Source organism: Bufo bufo, chromosome 4 (assembly GCF_905171765.1).
Source record: "Bufo bufo chromosome 4, aBufBuf1.1, whole genome shotgun sequence".
NCBI classification, from domain to species: Eukaryota; Metazoa; Chordata; class Amphibia; order Anura; family Bufonidae; genus Bufo; species Bufo bufo.
The window spans coordinates 307,794,885-307,817,823 of NC_053392.1; the positions used below are offsets into that span (position 1 = coordinate 307,794,885).

At 42.0% G+C, this 22,939-nt stretch overlaps 1 protein-coding gene across 1 annotated transcript in view; it reads right to left on the reverse strand.

Annotated features, from left to right (window-relative positions):
- LOC120998185 (gamma-aminobutyric acid receptor subunit rho-1) overlaps positions 1-22,939 on the reverse strand; it is a 166,542-nt gene that overhangs the window by 50,847 nt on the left and 92,756 nt on the right. The window contains exons 6-8 of the mRNA XM_040428757.1: positions 8,116-8,256; positions 4,525-4,677; positions 4,226-4,422 (exon numbers count right to left, since the gene is read on the reverse strand). Of these exons, the coding sequence (XP_040284691.1) occupies positions 4,226-4,422; positions 4,525-4,677; positions 8,116-8,256 (491 nt within the window). The remainder of the gene's footprint in view (positions 1-4,225; positions 4,423-4,524; positions 4,678-8,115; positions 8,257-22,939) is intronic.

Genomic DNA, 22,939 nt, shown 5'->3' on the forward strand with positions numbered 1-22,939 from the left:
GCCTCCTCCACATCTCCTGATGTACTGGCCTGTCTCCTGGTAGCGCCTCCATGCTCTGGACACTACGCTGACAGACACAGCAAACCTTCCTGCCACAGCTCGCATTGATGTGCCATCCTGGATAAGCTGCACTACCTGAGCCACTTGTGTGGGTTGTAGACTCCGTCTCATGCTACCACTAGAGTGAAAGCACCGGCAGCATTCAAAAGTGACCAAAACATCAGCCAGGAAGCATAGGAACTGAGAAGTGGTCAGGTCACCACCTGCAGAACCACTCCTTTATTGGGGGTGTCTTGCTAATTGCCTATAATTTCCACCTGTTGTCTATCCCATTTGCACAACAGCATGTGAAATTGATTGTCACTCAGTGTTGCTTCCTAAGTGGACAATTTGATTTCACAGAAGTGTGATTGACTTGGAGTTACATTGTGTTGTTTAAGTGTTCCCTTTATTTTTTTGAGCAGTGTATTTTTTTGCCACTACAACACACCAAAAATGGCTTTAGAACATATAACTGCACCACTGAACGGCAAATAATATATTTTTTTTTCCGCTAGTACACGTCAAATAGGGCTTTAGAGCATATAACTGCACCGCTGAACGGCAAATAATATATATATTTTTTTGCCATGTTTTAGAACATATAACTGCACAGCACAGGGGCAAATAAGAAGATAAATATTCCTTGTAATAAACCATGTTAATGACTGTATCAAACAGCACTTGCACCCCAATAACAAGAATGGTTTGCTGGAATTACAGAGCTGTATAATGGCAATTTGGATCCGCAGTCAGTGCAGCAAGGTGTAATAGGATTGTTCCTATTACCTAGACTGTAAACTCCCCTACTGAACCCTGTTCTGCTTCAATACTGTGGAATGATTCCTCCCTATTCTTTCCCTGAACTTCTATACAGCACAATAAAAGTTTTAAAGTCTTTATACCACTGTCCCTACCGCCTGCTGATGTCTCTTCCTGCACTGGAAAATGGCTGAATCCAAGATGGCTGAGGCTATTTATAGGGCTGTGACATCACAGGGCTGGCTAGCTGTTGATTGGCTGCATGCTTGGCATTGTGGGTGATCCCTCATGCTCCATGTCCTAACACGTGCGATTCGTTACCACGAAGCGTGAGGAAATTCGGATTTGGTGCAAATCTAATTTTTCCTGAAATTTGGATCGAATTCCACTTTGTCAACATCGATTCGCTCATCTCTAGTTGTAATAGTGACCCACTACCATATTAGAGGGAACCTGCCACCATGAAAATGCTATGTAAACTACAGGCAGTGTGTTATAGAGCAGGATTTGTGGAACACATTGATGTGTAGTTTTATGGGCAAAATTCTGTATAACTTGTAATTCATTAATTTTAATTCCTGCTCATTCAAAATGGCTAGAGAAGTGAAAAGAAATTTGCAAATTGTGGTACAAATATGGTGTGCACGATAATAAACAACTTTTTTACTCCACAGTAAATGTGTAAAACATTTCATAAATGTCCCTCATAGTGGATACTTTTGTCATTTGTTACTTGACTCTCAGGTGGTACATTTTAATTTACATAGTAAAGATTATATTTTATATGTTTCCATCTACTACCCCTCTGTATACCACATGTGAGTTGAATGTAAACAAACAATATAGATATATATTCACACACATTTATTTTATCAATCTTTCTTGCTGGTATACATATTCTCTGACAAATAGATAAGAAGACTTTATGAAATGGTTTATTGGAAAGTTGAAATATGATTTGATCATAAATTGGCTTAGAAAATTGTTCAGTAGAGGAGAGAAACGGGCCGGAGACCAAGCTGTCAGATAGCCACTCTGACTTATTTGTGACACTCTGACTGATTTATCACAGAACAGCATTCTTAGGCTTCTACAGGTGAAACTCGAAAAATTAGAATATCGTGCAAAGTTCATTTATTTCAGTAATGCAACTTAAAAGGTGAGACTAATATATGAGATAGACTCATTACATGCAAAGCGAGATATTTCAAGCCTTTATTTGTTATAATTTGGATGATTTTGGCTAACAGCTTATGAAAAACCCAAAGTTACAATCTCAGGTACCCTTTGCTCAGGGGGTAAATTAATTAGCTGACTAGAGTGTGACACTTTGAGCCTAGAATATTGAAACATTTCACAATATTCTAATTTTAAGTTGCATTAATGCAACTCCTTTTAAGTTGCATTACTGAAATAAATGGCTTTTTTTTCAAGTTTCACCTGTATGTAGTATAAAACAGAGGATGCACAAGCCAAATCAAGCAAAATTTTTTGTAACCTATTTTTTTTTAAGCCTCAAATATATCTACTTTTTTCCCCTCCCAGCTGTGAGCTCTTTCACACATGCACTATTGCTTTCCCCTGTTACATTGTTGTTCCATTGTTGAACATTATTTCGCCAAATCAAAACAGATCCCATTTATGATAATAGGGTCTGTTCAGTTTCTGTTTAGGACTCTGCTTATTTAGGGAGATGATTTTTCTCTACTGTGTTTTTGATGGAACCTGAGACAAAGAACCCAAAGAGAGCCTCTGATGCAGATTCCATACTGTTATTTATATATATTTCTATATTTCATGATAGATAGATAGATAGATTCAAGTATCTCACAAAAGTGAGTACACCCCCCACATTTTTGTAAATATTTAATCTTTTCATGGGACAACACTGAAGATATGAGAATTTGATACAATGTAAAGTAGTCAGGGGACAGTTTGAATAAAAGTGTAAATTTGGTGCCCTCAAAGTACACACAGCCATTAAGGTCTAAACTGCTGGCAACAAACGTGATTACACCCCTAAGTGAAAATGGCCGAATTCTGCCCAAAGTGTCAAAATTTTGTATGGCCACCAATATTTTCCAGCACTGGCTTAACTCTCTTGGGCATGGAGTTCACTAGAGCTTCACAGGTTGCCACTGGAATCCTTTTCCACTCTTCCATGACGACATCATGGACCTGGTGGATGTTAAAGACCTTGCGCTCCTCCACCTTCCGTTTGAGGGGTGCCCCACAGAGGCCCAATAAGGTTTAGGTATGGAGGCATGCTTGGCCAGTCCAGCACCTTTACCCTCAGGTTCTTTACCAAGGCAGTGGTCTTCTTGTAGGTGTGTTTGGGGTCATTATCATGTTGGAATACTGCCCTGCGGCCTAGTTTCCGAAGGGAGGGGATCATGCTCTGCTTCAGTATGTCATAGTACATGTTGGCATTCACGGTTCCCTCAATGACCTGTAGCTTCCCACAGCCGGCAGCACTCATGCAGCCCCAAACCATGGCACTCCCACCCCCATGCTTGACTGTAGGCAAGACATACTTGTCTTTGTACTCATCACCCGGTTGCCGCCACACACGCTTGACACCATCTGAACTAAATACGTTTATCTTGGTCTCATCAGAACACAGGACATGGTTACAGTAATCCAAGTCTGCTTGTCGTTAGCAAACTGTTTGCAGGCTTTCTTGTGCATCATCTTTAAAAAAGGCTTCCTTCTGGGATGACAGCCATGCAGACCAATTTGATGCAGTGTGTGGCGTATGGTCGGAGCACTGACAGGCTGACCCTCCACCCCTTTAACCTCTGCAGCAATGCTGGCAGTACTAATATGTCTACTTTGAAATGACATTCTCTGGATATGATGCTGAGCATGTGCACTCAACGTCTTTAGCGTGTTGGCAATGTTCTTATAGACTAGTCCATCTTTATGTAGAGAAACTATTCTTTTATTTCAGATCCTCAGAGAGTTCTTTGCCATGAGGTGCCATGTTGAACTTTCAGTGACCAGTATAAGAGAATGCGAGAGCGATAACACCAAATTTAATACCCCTACTCCTCATTCACACCTTGTAACACTAATGAGTCACATGATACTGGGAGAGGGAAAATGTATAATTTGGCACAGTTTGGCCATTTTCACTTAGGGGTGTACTAACTTTTGTTGCCAGTGGTTTAGACATTAATGGCTGTGTGTTGAGTTGTGTGGCACACCAAATTTACAATGTTATACAAGCTGTACACTGACTACTTTACATTGTATCAAGGAGTCATATCTTCTGTGTTGTCCCACGGAAAGATATAATAAAATATTTACAAAAATGTGAGGGGTGTACTCACTTTTATCAGATACTGTAGATAGATAGATAGATAGATGTCACCAATATAGCCTTCACAGCTGCTTTGCAGTCTGATTCCGGTTATCATTTTACCTTTTCTCTCAGCTTCCTGTCCTTCCGCTCTTGCACTGTGGTCAAGTAATTTACAGCTGCATATTCCAGCACCGATAGAAATACAAACACAAAACTGACCCACAAGTAAATGTCCACGGCTTTGATGTATGACACCCTAGGCATAGAAGCGTTTAATCCAGTAATGATGGTGGACATGGTCAGCACTGTGGTTATACCTATAGAAAGTAAAACAAATTATTGGACATTTGTCAGGCTATCAATGTACTGTCTATGGTGTGGTATAACCTATAACTTATAGAAAAAATATTTATTGTTACCTAGGGGAACTCTAGCAGGGACTGCTCTGCGATCTATCCAGAAAGACACCCAGGAAAGCATAACCATAAGAGTCGCAGGAAAATAAGTTTGCAGGAGAAAGAAAAAGATGTGACGTCTCAGTGTGAAGTTAATGTACAGACGATTGTACCAACCTGTTAAACATAGACAGCTTCATTACTTTGTTGCAGTTGATCATCATGTACAATATTTCTGATTGATACAATACTTACTTAAACCATATATCCTAACTGGTATGGAGTGACTTCAACCACATCTGCTACAATATGCTACAACGTTCAGCATCATTTTGGGTTTGGTTTAAGTTAAGAGAGGGTTACACAGTGGCATTTGTTTTCACTCACTTTTTTCTTTTACAAAACAGATAAAAGAGGAAACTGTGGGAGTTTAATTTCTAGAGGTAGCTTTTTTGGCCCAAAAAAGTAGGCACCAAGAAGCCCTAGGCTATGACTGTAGCTTCGCAGTTACTTTATTAATAGCACATTTAATATTCCATATTTTTCAAGTTAATTTATTTTGAGTAAACAATATATTAAAAGGGATAATATTGTGCCATGTTTTGTAAATTTACTGTCCACAGTAATCCATACTGCTCTTAATATATCCAATATTCTCTGCCAAACACGAGTCAGACAGATATTTGAACCATGTAGAGGGAAATAAATGAGGGTCATTTACCAAAGCTTTATGCCAGGCTTTTGGTGTAAAAAAAGTAGCAAAATTTGGTGCAAAGGGCATTTTGAGCAATGACATTGTTGCATTTTGTATTTTCTGCTGCTCCTGACACTTTTTAAAAAAGCGAGAGGGGCTTCAGGGAAGGGGGTGGGACTAAAGTGGCCCAACACATTTATTATAATTTATGCCATAAACTAGCATAAATTATAGCTGAAATTGACTCTAGCTGGATAGATTTCAGGTTTCTGGTACATCAACTTGACAGGTGCATATCTTGATAAATTGTTCGGATCTTCCTCCAGTGTATTTTTTTTTTTTTTATAAGACTGGTGTGAAACACTTACCTTTAGTAAATGAGTTCTTGAAATAATCAAACCACATATGATGCTATGAACAGCAAGACCAAACTCTGCAAGCTGAGAGCATGCTTAATACAGAGCTAACATTAGGGAGTCCTCATATTCACGAGCTACCGTCTCTCCCCACCCCTGCTACTGATAGACAAGCACGACCAAAAGCTCAAATTGGCAGCATAAAATTAGGGAAGATTCGATTTAACCTTCTGACAGTCACATTGAAATTGGAAAAACCCTCCTAAAAATGTATTTTTTATTACAGATTTTTAATATATATCTGAAGTAAATATTGTTGGTACAGAACTCGGGGATGCAATTGCATTTTAACCCCTTATTGATATAAATAATTTTAGAGTTAAGGATCAGTAACATTTTCCCAATCTGTGTTCTAGTAGTCATAACTTTTAAATTTTTTTCTATATATTTTTCTCGATTTTGCAGGATGAGTTGTAGTTTTGTTAGGAACCATTTTCGGATACATATACAGTAGTGTAGTAAACAACTTTCATTATTTTTAGGGGAAAAGAATGAAAATAACAGCAAATTTCACATTATTTTATTTCACTGAGTGGTATAAATAACTTTTTTCTGTGGGTCATACTCAGTACAAATAGATTATGCCAAATTTAGCTCCCCGACTCCCCCTCCATCTCCAGACAGAAGTGGGGCGGGCTGTTAACCCTTCGTAACTTGAAATTATTAGCAGCTAGAGATATGGGCCTTGGGATTCCAAGCTTTAAAACAAGACTCACAGCAGTATCTCCGCTGCATCGGAAGATATAGCTGTTACAAATCGAGTTGGTAGTGAAAGCAGCTAAAAGTGAAAGTAAAAGCAGATTTCAATGCTTTCGCTCCCGACCTGCTTTCAAACAGTTATATCTCTTAATCTAGTGGAGAGATTATTTAACTGATCGCCTATCCTCTGGATAGGTTATCAGTATCTGATTGTCATGCCCTGCTCAGGCTATGTGCGGAGGTCTGCCGGGTTAGCAGCACGTGTGTAGCCTTTAGTTGAGCTATATCCGCCTCCCTTCAGGTGCACTGGGTGGGGTCGTTGGTTTGAGTTTAAATTATGCCCACTCCCAGTGTCCTGTGCGGGTTATAGCTTCTGTCTGGCTCAGAGGAAGGAAGGAAGGATTTGCTGTTCCTGCTCAGTAAAGATAAGTTGGTTTTGTTTATCTTGTGGTTGTCTGTCTAGGCTGTTAGAGAGACGCCTGCACCCTCCAGGTCTTAAGGAGCAGGCTGCCTCTTTCCCCCTTTCACCATCTTAGGGATTTGTCAGGAGGTGACCTTTATACCCAGCTTCTTGCCTAGACACTTGTTTGTTGATATTCGGTGTATCTTGTATCCTGTCCGCCGTGACACTGATACGTGGGGGTCAGACACTCTGCCAATCAGCTGATTGAGAATTACTCACAGTAGCGCAGCGGCCTTTGTATAGCAGCTGTGCTTGGTATTGCAGCTCAGATCTGTTTACTTCCATGGGTATCAGATCTGTTTACTTCTAGGCCATGTGACAGATAAATGTGATGCCAAACAGCATAGGCAAATCTGCTAAATGGCAGCAACGCTGTGAGCGCCAATGCCTTTTCAAACAGCTGATTGGCCGGCGTCTTGGGTGTTCGACTCCGACTGATCAGATATTGATGACCTAACCAGATGATAGTTCATCAATTAACAAATCTCGGAAAACCCCATTAAGTCCTTTTCTCAAAGTCTGAGCATAGCTCCGGCAAAACTGTTAGGTGGTTAAGTGAAAAAATTTGCAAATATTGGAGGCACAAGGCTGCTCATTTTGAAGAGCATATCAAGGGATACAACAGGGCATTTTGAAGAGCATATCAAGGGATACAAGCTTTTCTCTCTTTTTTATTAGTAAGCTTAGCATGCATTTCTTGAAGATATACCCATAACTACATCAGGAGAACATTGGGGCACGCAGGAGTGGACTGGGAACTTAAAGTGGCCCTGGAAAAAAAATAAAAAATAAAATTGGTCCCATGTTATGGGCGGGTCCAAATTGACAGAAGACAGAGCCAACTTTTTTTTTTTACAAATTTGTACCAATGTGCTTGAGCTGCATAGTACTGCAAATCATAAACTATGCTTATCTCTTTGTAGGCTGGATGTGTGATATCATCATTAAAAATTATATAAAGAATAAGAGTCCATTCACACGTCCGTAATTTGGGTCCGCATTCGTTCCGCAATTTGCGAACCCATTCATTTTCAATGGAGCTGGAACGGATGCGAATCCGCATTTCCGGGATCCGCATCCGCATTTTCGGGATCCGCATCCGTTTTTTCGGGATCCGCAATTCCGTTCCTGAAAAAAATAGAACATGTACTATTCTTGTCCGCAATTGCGGACCAGAAAAGGAATTTTCTATTATAGTGTCTGTGATGTGTGGTCCGCAAATTGCGGCTCGCACATTGCAGGTGTCCGTGTTTTGCGGATCCGCAAAACACTTACGGACGTGTGAATGGACCCTAAGTATGTATTTAAAGAACTAAGTTATTTAGATCTACTAAACAAATTACCTGTACTACTATAAAAGGCAAGTCTCGTGGTGGTGTGAAACTCCTGGATAAGGAATTGTGATAGAGAAATCCTTTCATCTGTTTTTAAGGATTCATTACCATTCTTCCAGTAAAGCATAAGGTCATCTTCAGTGTAGGCATCTAAAAGCACAAGAGGTCAGTTAACCTTTCACAGTTCAGTATGTTGTCTGTATAGAAACTACTCAAGACATTTTAATTAGATATAAGTGAACTTCTTGAAATTTGTTTTGTGTCTAATTTGTAAAATTTTTGAAAAACAATATTTGTACTCAAATCAATCTACACGAATCAAAGTTGTTCCAATTTCCTTGAATATTCGTGTATAACACCCTCTAGTGTCCTGGGACTTAGATTTTTTTAGGAAAAGATATTATCTAGTTTTCAAATTTTTTTAAATGAATTTTTGCTCTTTCTCTCCCTCCTCCCTCATTGCAATAGTGAATAATGTCAGAGAGACACTGACATATATAGCTAAGGGTAAACACATGTTTGACGGGTGTTTAAAAACACCCTGGCCATCACATGTGTTATGCTTCTTAATACGGTATTACAAAGCTTCAGAAATTGTCTCTTATTGATCATAGATGTGTTTAAACACACACAGTGTTATGGCAAAAAGACAGTGGCATATAGGCCTCAATCTATGCAGATCCCTTCCCCTGTTTAAACACTCACATATATAAATGTTAGAATAAAAAGTGGCTCATTCTGCAGAAGCATCCAAAAATTATGCTCTATCAGGTGTGGGGATTCGCTCTGGTAGTTAGGACTAGCGGATGCAGTTTAGAGGCAAAGTACACAGTTCTTGAATCAAACAGCTGTGTTTATTCACACATTAGTTTATAACAAAATGCAGATAAGGTGTATCACAAAACACAGGTGGCTTTAATGTTTGTTCACACACAAGAAAAGTCCATAAACAATAAAAGTCACCTTTTCTCCTGGGTGTTAATTCACACCCTGTTAGCAGTTCAACCTCATCAGGTCCATAGGCGGCCTGTTCATCTTTAGAGGGGCCTGAGTCCTCCAGCCCGGCTCAAACCTCAAATCCCAGCACAGCCCTCAGTTCACAGCACACAGACTCCTGCGCTCCACTGTCAGAGGGAGGTAAATCCACCCACCTGGCAGTGCTGGCTGGGTTTTATGCCTGGCAAAACCCGGCCTGGAACATGGGGAGTAGTCACCCACCCAGCACTTTGACTACTCCCAGTAAGAGCCGTCCCGGATCAGCTATGACATCCATGCTAAATCTCAAGGTGTCAATTAGCAATAGCTGCTGCTGACACATAAAATACTGGCTCTTACTTCACCGAGGACAGGAACCTCGGTGACACATACCTTCCTTCCACGATGATTCCAGGTACCTTCTTACACAGGGCAGAATGCCCACTTGCATTTATACACACACAAGTATTAATTGTCAGAAATAAAAGTGGCTTATTCTGCATAAGCATCTAAAAATTATGTATTAAAGGGCAATAGTAGCAGGAGCAGTAGCAGCACAGCGTGGAACAAACAAGGTAGTAGATGTGTGTAGTAAAAGATGTGTGTAGTAGTAGTACCGATGACTGTGTAACAATAATGGTAGTGGCAGTAGGGGTAATGGAAGTGACAGTAGGGAATTAACATCAGGGAACAGCTATGCAGTATGAAACATGATGGTAGTCAGGCAGACAGCACAGCAGCATGATGGAGGTAGCAGCAGCCATGTGGTACAAAACATGATGGTGGGCAGGAAAACAGCAGCAGTGGCAAAATGGGGCAGCATCACCAAGGGCAGATATATTCATTGGCTTTAGCTGAAGGAGTGCTTAAATCCTCATGGATCCACGCCTCATTTGTTTTGTAAAAAGTGATGTTTAGACAACTTTGTCCATTTGGGCATCATAACACCCCCTGCCATGCTGAAAACCCTCTCCAAGGTAATACTGGGGGCTGGGCAAGATAGAATAAAGAGAGCATATTAGGCCAGTTCGGACTACAGCTTCAGTCTGCATACCCAAAAGCCCATGGGTTTCGAGAAAGCCCAGAGTTCAGGTAGGAATAAACCTGGGCATCATGTTAATGATGCTGAACTGGCTGCTGCTTATTCAGTTGAGCCTTTTGCTGGTTGTGGTAGCAAGGGAAGAGGAAGGTCAGTGACTCTGTGGGTGGCAGGTGTCTGCTTGCCGAAAGTGCAAAGGTCTAAAAGCATGGCAATCCAGTAATCATCAGACTGCTTCATGTAAATAATATGACTGTCAGTACATAAGAAAGCAAGAGTACAGCTTGCAATTCTGTCCAGGATGCCTGAGGAGCCAGTTCTTTCTGGCTCTGCCCCCCACTGAGATGATTGGGTCTTGTGGCAGGTGTCATCATCCTTCCTTCTCCTTCACCACCGACCCCTACTCCACTGGCAGCTTCTCATCCTCCTCCTCCATGGAACTTTCTCTGTGTGAGTCCCAAACAGATTCAGGTTAGACAGCAAGATGTGTAAGCATTTTTTTTTTTTTCCACCATCATCTCTTGTTGCATCAGCTTGAATGTCTGTTGTGATATAAATGAGAGGGATGACATAATGTATGCTGCAGTCTGCAATCCCTACTGACAAACGACAGATTGTTCTGTTGCTGCAAGTCGAGGAGAGCATTCCTTGCCACGTAAGAATGTCTGAAATGCGAGGACAGTCTCTTGGACATTGCCAACCCCTTCTACCAGCCAATGTGCTTTTAAAAAATGTGCTGCATGGCTAGGTTTATCATGTGCGCCATGCAGGGAGCATGTGTTATTTTCTCCAAATGCTACGCTCCCACAATGTTCTAGCCATTGTCGCTGACCACCTTGTACCATTAGAGTTGGTGGGGAGACAGCAAGTGGAATGTTTCATGCCTGATGCACTTTAGCAAGTGATCAGCTGTGTGGCTACTCTAGCTCAGGCCGATCTGCTTTATACACATCTGACAGCAGAAAGGGGAAGTGGGAGTGATTTCTTACATGCTGCTGTTGGGGACAGGAAGGTGTCCATGGAGGTGCTGCCTCACCATGAAAAACATAGACCCAGTGGGCCATGGAAGACATGTACTGTCCTTGGCTGTAACAGCTTTTCCAGGTGTCCACCATGGCATGCACCTTGCTGCACAGCAGGCCCACATTCTCCAGCATATGAGATTATAAGGCAGGGATGTCTATTTTGGAGAAATAATGCTGGCTAGGTTTCTTCCAGCGAGGCTGAGTGCATGATATCATCTCCTTAAAGGGAGCAGACTCTACTAAGTGGTACGGCAGAGAATGCCCTTCTATTAATTTGGCCACGTGTGATTTAAGCCTGCGTACCAGCGAAATGCTGGGCATGTGGAGTTATTTTCTGGCCACACATTCAGTTATCGATGGCTGATGTTGGACCGGAGTAGGAGTAGTCTCAGCAGGCGAAGATGTGATGACGATGACGACAAGCATGTGGACGGGTGGGTGCCGCAAAGGAATCTGAGAGAAGTAGGACACTCTTGTTGCGGTACCTGGTGACCACTTCTATTTTCCCACAGCAACTTGTGAAGCCACTTCATGTACTGCTATAGAGTAATGATGAGCGGCAGGGGCAATATTCAAATTCGCAATATTTCGCAAATATTTGGTAGCATATTCGTCATACCGTATATTCGAGAATTCGTGAGTTTTAGATTATTTTCTTGATCGCGAAAAATCGGCAATGTAATATTCGTGTAATGCGCTCTAAATACAGGCGTGGGTCACTATAGCTAAATTTTTCAAGCTGCTAGAAGTTTCCTGAGACTGGAGAAAATGGTTGGCAAGGCAGAACATTACGATTGCTTTATATGCAGATAGAGTGCTCCAATATATTCGCGATTGCGATATTGGCACCGATGATGCGAATATTTTGGCGCAATACGTGCAACTTCACATTTTAACAGGTCTGACTACTTATTAGTGATTGATGCACTAAGTATTGTCGTGAACTTGCGACATCACAGCACTATGTATGCATGTATGTATGTATGGACAGCAGAACCTATCAGCTACACTATATCACTATCTAACCTACATTGACTATCTCCCACTAACTATCTATATTATATATATATATATATATATATATATAAGCTAACTAACTAACTAACTAACTAACTATCTAATGTAATGACACAGGAAAGCACAGAGCACAGCAATAACACGGTTGTCTCTCTCAGATCTGCAAAATATTGCATACAAGGGCTGCTGGGGAGGTTCTTATATAGTAAGGGGTAGGCAACCTTCCTATTGGTTGCTAGGGATGTTGCTAAGCTCAGACAAAGACATTGCAGCCTTCTCACTGGCCCACAAGCAAAAAGGGAGGTTACTGTTGAAAAAAAATCTAGAATATTCGAAATTACGAATATATATCACTATATTCTAAATATTTGCGAATTCTCGAAGAGCCAATATTTGCAAATAATATTAGCTATTCGAATATTCGAGCCCAACACTACTATAGAGCCATGGTGCCTATTTTTGTGTTTGAGCGCCCATGGCAAATTTTATTCCTACAGATCTTGCAAACTGCTATGCTTTTTGCTTTTGTCTTTCAGCAATGTGGAGAAGAAACTGCCAGATATTCACACAAAAAGCTAGCTGCAACTGAGCTTGGCTTAGATCTGGCACATTTTGGGCCTGTGCACACAGTATCAGCGATATCACCAGTTCCTGATGCAGATTTTTTCCCCTGTCAGATCTTTGGGATGTTCTTGCTGTAAGTTGCTTCTGCTCTTTATTACTGCAGCAGCCACCACCCTCCTCCACTGATTTTACCTCCTCAGCACCCCAATCAGGCTCCTAGGTCTTGTCCAACACACAGTCATCATCAGAGTCCTCACCCTCCCCGCCACTTTTCTCAGACTGTGATATGTGATTGTGAGCTCCTTGCCCCTCCTCCCAATTCTCTGTTCTGTATTTGTCCCGACCTTCATTGTCACTACCACTACCCCTACCTCCACCACCATGGCTACAGGTGCCACTACTACCTCCATTAACACAGTGCACATGCTGACTGTTCTAACACATTAACAGGGAGACTATCTTCCATAGTGTGTGGTGGGATTTTGTTGCCTCTTCTTAGGAAAAAGGCAATTATGACAAAGCGGATGCAACTGAAAGGCTTCTCTGGGGTTGCAAGGAGGTGGAACAGGAGGAATGCCATGACCCCTGGCTCCAAAGCATGCTGTCAGACTCCACTTCATGCTCATTAATAGTGTTGTGCCTTTCAGAAGTCAGGGAGAACAGTGGTTTACTACTACTACTACTGGATGGATTTCTGGTGCTGCTACCAATATTCTGATTCTGGGGGAACAGGGCCTGGGTCTTTCTTCTGCACTCTCCTGTTTTCCAGACATTTTATTATGAGGCCTATAATGAAAAGACATAGGTTTGGTACACACACAGATTATTAAATGATACCATCACAATTGTAAGTGTTTCTTGTGAGGTGCAATCAGTCTCGGACTGGGATGCCTAGGGTCCACCAGTATAATTCATTCTGAGGGTCCACTGGTAAGTTACATGCATATACTACCTGCCCACACTATCCAGTTGTTTCATATGGACATAGGAAAGGTACTGTATAACATCTCAGCCAGCCTATATACATGTGAATCTACTGTGTTATGTGTCACTTTGGCAGGGGGTGGAAGACTAGGTGCCCATCCTACTCAGGGGCCCACCGGGGGATTCAACTGATCCCTTGTGGGCCAGTCCAAGCCCTCCGCTTCCACAAACACTGTATGTTAGTATTGCAATTTGCAATGGTCATAAATGCAATATTTTCAGTAAAACATGTTCACTTGTGTTCATTTAAACACGGGTGTGACTGAAAATGTTTGGCACTGAGGCCAGGCATCTTTTGAACTAGAAACTGTGATGCAGTTGCTTTCAGTAACACAGTTAGAATTTGTGTGAAATGCATTTGCTGCTGTATACCCCTTATATTGCAGCAATGTATGTGTTCAGTAACAAAGCTATAGTCATGGTGTTATGATTGCCATATTATTTCTATTGCAGTAAAATTATGTTTAAAGGGCTTCTGTCACCCCACTAAAGTCATTTTTTTTTTTGGGCTAGTTAAATTACTTATCCTGCGATATATGAAAATATAATGGTGTTACTTACTTTGATTCAGCAGTTTCTTCTAAAAACGAACTTTTATAATATGTAAATTAGGTCTCTACCAGCAAGTAGGGCGGCTACTTGCTGGTAGCAGCTGCAGAAAACCGCCCCCTCGTCGTGTTGATTGACAGGGCCAGCCGGGATCTCCTCCTCCGGCCAGCCCTGTCGGCATTTTAAAAATCGCGCGCCTGTGTTCATTCTGCGCAGGCGCTCTGAGAGGAGGAGGCTCGTCTTCTCAGAACTCCCTCAGTGCGCCTGCGCCGATGACATCACCGAAATAGAAGACGTCATCGGCACAGGCGCACTGAGGGAGTTCTGCGGAGGCGAGCCTCCTCATCTCAGAGCGCCTGCGCAGAATGAACACAGGCGCGCGATTTTTAAAATGCCGACAGGGCTGGCCGGAGGAGGAGATCCCGGATGGCCCTGTCAATCAACACGACGAGGGGGCGGTTTTCTGCAGCTGCTACCAGCAAGTAGCCGCCCTACTTGCTGGTAGAGACCTAATTTACATATTATAAAAGTTCGTTTTTAGAAGAAACTGCTGAATCAAAGTAAGTAACACCATTATATTTTCATATATCGCAGGATAAGTAATTTAACTAGTCCAAAAAAAAAATATGACTTTAGTGGGGTGACAGAAGCCCTTTAATGTTTTTTTAAAAGAATAACACATGTTTAGAGATGTCGCGAACATAAATATTTCCGTTCGCGAACGGCGAACGCGAATTTCCGCAAATGTTTGCGAACGGGCGAACCGCCATAGACTTCAATAGACAGGCGAATTTTAAAACCCACAGGGACTCTTTCTGGCCACAATAGTGATGGAAAAGTTGTTTCAAGGGGACTAACACCTGGACTGTGGCATGCCAGAGGGAGATCCAGGGCAAAACTCCCATGGAAAATTACGTAGTTGACGCAGAGTGAGGTAAGTTAAATTCGCAATGCGATTAATATAACCTGTATTAATCGCATTGCGATTACAACTTAGATCTGAGTTCCTAATGGTTGTATTGCTAGAATTGACGAATATAGCACTATATTCTCAATCTTCGTTATATTCTAGCAAGGAACTCAGATCTAAGTTGTAATCGCAATGCGATTAATATAACCTGTATTAATCGCATTGCGATTACAACTTAGATCCAGTGGCGTTGCGAGGGGGTTGCGGTGGGTACGGGCCGCACCGGGTGACACCAGTCTGATGGGGTGTCACCCTCAGCCCGCCGGCGCAGGAGTTCTCACTCACAAGTTCAACTTCTAAACTTCGCAAGCAAGCAAGCACGTCGCTCCATCACGTGGTAAAGGAGGACGGGGGTGTGACTCACTGCAGCCTGGTGAGTGGTGGGGCGCCGCGGCAGCTGCCCTGCAGGAGTCTCTGGTGCCGGGAGGAGGAGGAGGTAGGTAGAGCGGCTCTGACTTTATAGACCAAATTATTTTAATAATACCCCAATAATAATGAGTTAATAACCTAACCCCATTCATAAATTACTGGTGGATTATTATAGAGATGGCCCCAGTCCAGGAGACATAAGGGGTTGGGTTGAACTGTGGGCTGGGGCCACCCGGCCACATTTACTAATCTTTGCTCAGGGGGGCCCTCATAAATATAGACCCACATGGTGGGGACTGGTCATTTTTACTAAGGAATATAGTTTAAACATTTATGTGCAAAAGAGAAAATAAGAAGTCAGCTCCAATCAGATATCTGCACATAGACCAAGACTCTGGGTCTATGCAGATATCTGATTGGAGCTGACTTAGTGACTTCTTTTTTTCTTCTCTTTATCTCTTTATTATGGCTTCGGGGGGGGGGGGGGGGGGGGGCAGGGGTGACACCAGCCATAGCAACGCCAACCATTAGGAACCAAGCTCTAAGTTGAATTCGCAATGCGATTAATATAACCTGTATGGATGCTGTCCAGGAGGTGGGAGGGTCTGGGAGGGAGGGTATGATGCTGATTGGCTGGAATGTGTCTGCTGACTGTGAGGTATAGGGTCAAAGTTTACACAATGATGACGAATAGGGGGCGGACCGAACATCGCATATGTTCGCCCGCCGCGGCGAACGCGAACAAGCGATGTTTGCCGGGAACTATTCGCCGGCGAATAGTTCGGGACATCTCTACACATGTTCACAAAAATTCTGGTGAGACTGCAATTTTTTGGCAGTGAAGCCAGACGTCTTTTGAAGTAGACACTGTGAATAAAATGCCTTCATTAACACAGTTATAATGTGTGTTAGGCTACTTTCACACTTGTGTTCGGGGTTCCGCTTGTGAGTTCCGTTTGAAGGCTCTCACAAGCGGCCCCGAACGGATCCGTACAGCCCCAATACATTCAGAGTGGATGCGGATCCCGCTCACAATGCCTCAGTTTGGCACCGTTTGGCCTCCGTTCCGCTCAGCAGGCGGACACCCGAACGCAGCTTGCAGCGTTCGGGTGTCCGCCTGGCCGTGCGGAGCCAAACGGATCCGTCCATACTTACAATGCAAGTCAATGGGGACGGATCCGTTTGGCGTTGACACAATATGGTGCAATTGCAAACGGATCCGTCCCCCATTGACTTTCAATGTAAAGTCAGGAGTCCCTATTAATATACCATCGGATCGGAGTTTTCTCCAATCCGATGGTATATTTTAACTTGAAGCGTCCCCATCACCATGGGAACGCCTCTATGTTAGAATATACCATCGGATTTGAGTTCGATCGTGAAACTCAGATCCGACAGTATATTCTAACACAGAGGAGTTCCTATGGTGATGGGACGCTTCAAGTTAGAATATACTAAAAGAACTGTGTACATGACTGCCCCCTGCTGAAAAATCAGATCTGAAAAAAACAGTTATGCAGACGGATCTGTTCTGAACGGATGCAAGCGTTTGCATTATAGGAGCGGATCCGTCTGTGCAAATACAAGACGGATCCACTCCGAACGCAAGTGTGAAAGTAGCCTTACTGGTGTGAAATGTATTTGATGCTGTACCTTATCCAACCCTTATATTACAGCAATGTATGTGTTAAGTACCAGTTATGGAAATGGCATTATGATTGTCATATAATTTTAATTTCAGCAAAATTATAGATCGTTCTTTTTAAAAGAATAACGTGTTCACTATATCTCGGGTGTGACTGCAATTTTTTGGGATTGATGATAGACGCTGTGATGCAGTTGCCTTCAGTAAAATGGTTATAATTTGCATTACTTATGTGAAATGCGTTTCCTTCTGGGTAGAATGCACTAAAATGCTAAATTACAAATGGCAAATAGAACATATTCTCTCCCTATAATCTTCTTATACTGTCCCTAGCTCAGTATATCAATCAGCAGAGACACAGCACAGCTTCCTGCCAGGTCACAAGTACAAAGCAGAATGATGTTCTGCTTATTCTACAGCAGCACCTCCCTGTCTGCTGCCCCTCTGATTGGCTGATCCTCGCTGTAGGTCAGCCTTTGAGCCAATCATGGCGAACCCTCCACTCCACTTCCTCCCAGTGTTATGGTTTTAGATGAATCTTTCAAAACTAATCAGAATAGCTTCTGATTCGTTTGTTGGATGAATTTTTGTGAAATTCGTAATGAATGTTCATTCAGAATCGTTTCACTAATTCTTAATTTGAATAATTCTTCACTCATCTATTTTGTCAGAAAGCTGAAGGTTTTTCAAATCATACATAGATACTTGATAAGGTTGGAAAAAGACACAGGTCCACCAAGTCCAACCTATTATACTACCATGTTGATCCAGATAAAGGGTAAAAACACCTATGAGGCCGATGGCAATTGCCCCATTTCAATGGGACAAAAATTCTTTCCTAACTCTAAATTTCTGGCAATCAGAATAAATCTATGGATCAATGTCCAAGCTGCAGAAATCTTGTACCCATAATTTGCAATATTTTTTTTACTTTCAAGAAAGGCACCCAGTGCCTTCTAAAACTTGTTCAATTGCAACAGGCTCTATCGTAGGGACGGGCTGCACCTCAATGGGGAAGGGGCAGCTGTGCTGGGGAGAAAGATGGCTAGAAGGTTGGAGGAGTGTTTAAACTAGGGACTGGGGGGGAGGGTAATTACGTTATAGGAGGGGAAGATAGTGCAGATAGAGACCGGGGGCAAGGTAATAAGAATGGGGGAGGAATGGAAGGAGGGACTAGAACAAGTCAGAAGGAAAGGTGTAGGGTAAAAAATATACATAAACCTCTCAAATGTATGTATACTAATGCCAGAAGCCTGACTAATAAAACTGGTGAACTGGAATTAGTGATGTGTGAGGAGGACTATGACATAGTGGGAATAACTGAGACATGGCTGCATGATAGCTATGACTGGGGAGTTAATGTACAAGGTTACAGTCTGTTTAGAAAGGATCGTCAAAACCGGAGAGGGGGAGGGGTCTGCCTTTATATAAAGTCCTGTCTAAAGCCCACAGTCCGAGAAGATATAAGTGAGGGACATGAACATGTGGAGTCACTATGGGTAGAGATACATGGAGCTAAAAACAACAATAAATTACTAATAGGAGTTTACTATAAACCACCTAATATACCAGAGTCCACAGAAAATCTACTACTAAACGAGATAGACGAGGCGGCAAATCATAATGAGGTGGTTATTATGGGGGACTTCAACTACCCAGATATAGACTGGGAAACTGAAACTTGTATATCTCATAAGGGAAACAGGTTCGTGGCTATAACCAAAGACAATTACCTCTCCCAACTGGTTCAGGACCCGACTAGAGGGAAGGCCATACTGGACTTAGTATTAACCAATAGACCTGACAGAACAACAGACGTGCAGGTCGGGGGACACCTGGGAAATAGTGACCATAAAGTAATAACCTTCCAATTATCATTCAAAAGAGCGTTTCTACAGGGAGGAACAAAAATACCAAACTTCAAAAAAGCTAAATTTAGCCAACTAAGAGAGGCCATAGGCCAAAATAACTGGGACGAAGTCCTCACAAATACAGACACAAAATGGGATATCTTTAAAAACATCCTAAAAACTCATTGTCAGAGCTACATACCGTATGGTAATAAAAGGTTAAGGAACAAAAAGAAACCAATGTGGATAAATAGAACTGTAAAGAAAGCAATAAATGACAAAAAGAAGGCATATAAAACACTAAAACAGGAGGGTTGCACGGAAGCACTGAAAAACTATAAGGAAAAAAATAGAACATGTAAAAAACAAATAAAAGCGGCCAAACTAGAGACCGAGAGATTAATTGCCAAAGAGAGTAAAACCAACCCTAAAATGTTCTTCAATTATATAAATGTTAAAAAGTATAAAGCTGAAGGTGTTGGCCCTTTAAAGAGTAATGAGGGGGGAGTCGCAGAGAGCGACGAGGAGAAAGCAAAGCTGTTAAATATTTTTTTCTCCAATGTATTCACTGAGGAAAATAAATTGTCAGATGACATGCAGAATGCAAAAATAAATTCCCCATTAAAAGTGTCCTGTCTGACCCAGGAAGAAGTACATCAGCGGCTTAAAAAGATTAAAATAGACAAATCGCCAGGACCGGATGGCATACACCCCCGTATCCTAAAGGAATTAAGTAATGTCATAGCCAGACCCTTATTTCTGATATTTGCAGACTCTATACTGACAGGGAATGTCCCACAGGATTGGCGCGTGGCATATGTGGTGCCAATATTCAAAAAGGGGCCAAAAACAGAGCCTGGAAACTATAGGCCGGTAAGTTTAACATCTGTTGTGGGTAAACTGTTTGAAGGTTTTCTGAGAGATGCTATATTAGAGCATCTCAACGGAAATAAGCAAATAACGCCATATCAGCATGGCTTCGTGAGGGATCGGTCATGTCAAACTAATTTAATCAGTTTCTATGAGGAGGTAAGTTCTAGACTTGACAGCGGCGAATCAATGGATGTCGTATATCTGGACTTCTCCAAAGCATTTGACACTGTACCGCATAAAAGGTTAGTATATAAAATGAGAATGCTCGGACTGGGAGAAAACGTCTGTATGTGGGTAAGTAACTGGCTGAGTGATAGAAAACAGAGGGTGGTTATTAACGGTACACATTCAGATTGGGTCACTGTCACTAGTGGGGTACCTCAGGGGTCAGTATTGGGCCCTATTCTCTTCAATATATTTATTAATGATCTTGTAGAAGGCTTGCATAGTAAAGTATCAATTTTCGCAGATGACACTAAACTGTGTAAAGTAATTTACACTGAAGAGGACAGTATACTACTACAGAGGGATCTGGATAGATTGGAGGCTTGGGCAGATAAGTGGCAGATGAGGTTTAACACTGATAAATGTAAGGTTATGCACATGGGAAGGAAAAATGCAAGTCACCCGTACATACTAAATGGTAAAACACTCGGTAACACTGACATGGAAAAGGATCTAGGAATTTTAATAAACAGCAAACTAAACAGCAAAAACCAGTGTCAGGCAGCTGCTGCCAAGGCCAACAAGATAATGGGTTGCATCAAAAGGGGCATAGATTCCCGTGATATGAACATAGTCCTACCACTTTACAAATCGCTAGTCAGACCACACATGGAGTACTGTGTACAGTTCTGGGCTCCTGTAAACAAGGCAGACATAGCATAGCTAGAGAGGGTTCAGAGGAGGGCAACTAAAGTAATAACTGGAATGGGGCAACTACAGTACCCTGAAAGATTATCAAAATTAGGGTTATTCACTTTAGAAAAAAGACGACTGAGGGGAGATCTAATTAATATGTATAAATATATCAGGGGTCAGTACAGAGATCTATCCCATCAGCTATTTATCCCCAGGACTGTGACTGTGACGAGGGGACATCCTCTGCGTCTGGAGGAAAGAAGGTTTGTACACAAACATAGAAGAGGATTCTTTACGGTAAGAGCAGTGAGACTATGGAACTCTCTGCCTGAGGAGGTGGTGATGGTGAGTACAATAAAGGAATTCAAGAGGGGCCTGGATGTGTTTCTAGAGCGTAATAATATTACAGGCTATAGCTACTAGAGAGGGGTCGTTGATCCAGGGAGTTATTCTGATTGGAGTCGGGAAGAAATTTTTTATTCCCCTAAAGTGGAGAAAATTGGCTTCTACCTCACAGGGTTTTTTGCCTTCCTCTGGATCAACTTGCAGGATAACAGGCCGAACTGGATGGACAAAGGTCTTTTTTCGGCCTTATGTACTATGTTACTATGTTACTATGTAATTAATTAACCATCACCTCCTCCTCTTGCAGACAGTTCAATAATCTCATTGCTACCACAGTAAAGAATCCCTTGCTATGTTGAAGGTGAATAGCAAAATGGCTAAATTGAATTCAATGGTTATAATACAGTAACTTGAATATTACTTTTTACACTTAATATTGGTAGTATAGAAAACTACACTCACCTAAAGAATTATTAGGAACACCATACTAATATGGTGTTGGACCCCCTTTTGCCTTCAGAACTGCCTTAATTCTACATGGCATTGATTCAACAACGTGCTGATAGCATTCTTTAGAAATGTTGGCCCATATTGATAGGATAGCATCTTGCAGTTGATGGAGATTTGAGGGATGCACATCCAGGGCACGAAGTTCCCATTTGACCACATCCCAAAGATGCTCTATTGGGTTTAGATCTGGTGACTGTGGGGGCCATTTTAGTACAGTGAACTCATTGTCATGTTCAAGAAACCAATTTGAAATGATTCGAGCTTTGTGACATGGTGCATTATCCTGCTGGAAGTAGCCATCAGAGGATGGATACATGTTCTCATTCTGTTTACGCCAAATTCGGACTCTACCATTTGAATGTCTCAACAGAAATCGAGACTCATCAGACCAGGCAACATTTTTCCAGTCTTCAACAGTCCAATTTTGGTGAGCTCGTGCAAATTGTAGCCTCTTTTTCCTATTTGTAGTGGAGATGAGTGGTACCCGGTGGGGTCTTCTGCTGTTGTAGACCATCCGCCTCAAGGTTGTGCGTGTTGTGGCTTCACAAATGCTTTGCTGCATACCTCGGTTGTAACGAGTGGTTATTTCAGTCAACGTTGCTCTTCTATTAGCTTGAATCAGTTTGCCCATTCTCCTCTGACCTCTAGCATCCACATGGCATTTTTGCCCACAGGACTGCCGCATACTGGATGTTTTTCCCTTTTCACACCATTCTTTGTAAACCCTAGAAATGGTTGTGCGTGAAAATCCCAGTAACTGAGCAGATTGTGAAATACTCAGACCGGCCCGTCTGGCAGCAACAACCATGCCACGCTCAAAATTGCTTAAATCACCTTTCTTTCCCATTCTGACATTCAGTTTGGAGTTCAGGAGATTGTCTTGACCAGGACCACACCCCTAAATGCATTGAAGCAACTGCCATGTGATTGGTTGACTAGATAATTGCATTAATGAGAAATAGAACAGGTGTTCCCAATAATTCTTTAGGTGAGTGTATGTTATTATACCTACAAACGTGTATCGCCCATATGGGTGATATGAGATACCGACATTGGGTAATGGGCTTAATAGCGCTCCCAATATAGAGCTTTAATGCTTTACTAGTTCTCCCATTTCATTGTAGGGCCTGTGGTCTGAAGGGTATACTTAAACTGCCCTGTCAGTTTCCAATATAAAAAATATGAGTATTCTCAAATACTATTAGGAGTACTGCGATGTACATAAAAGTAAAAGTGTACACTGATGCTACTCTGTGC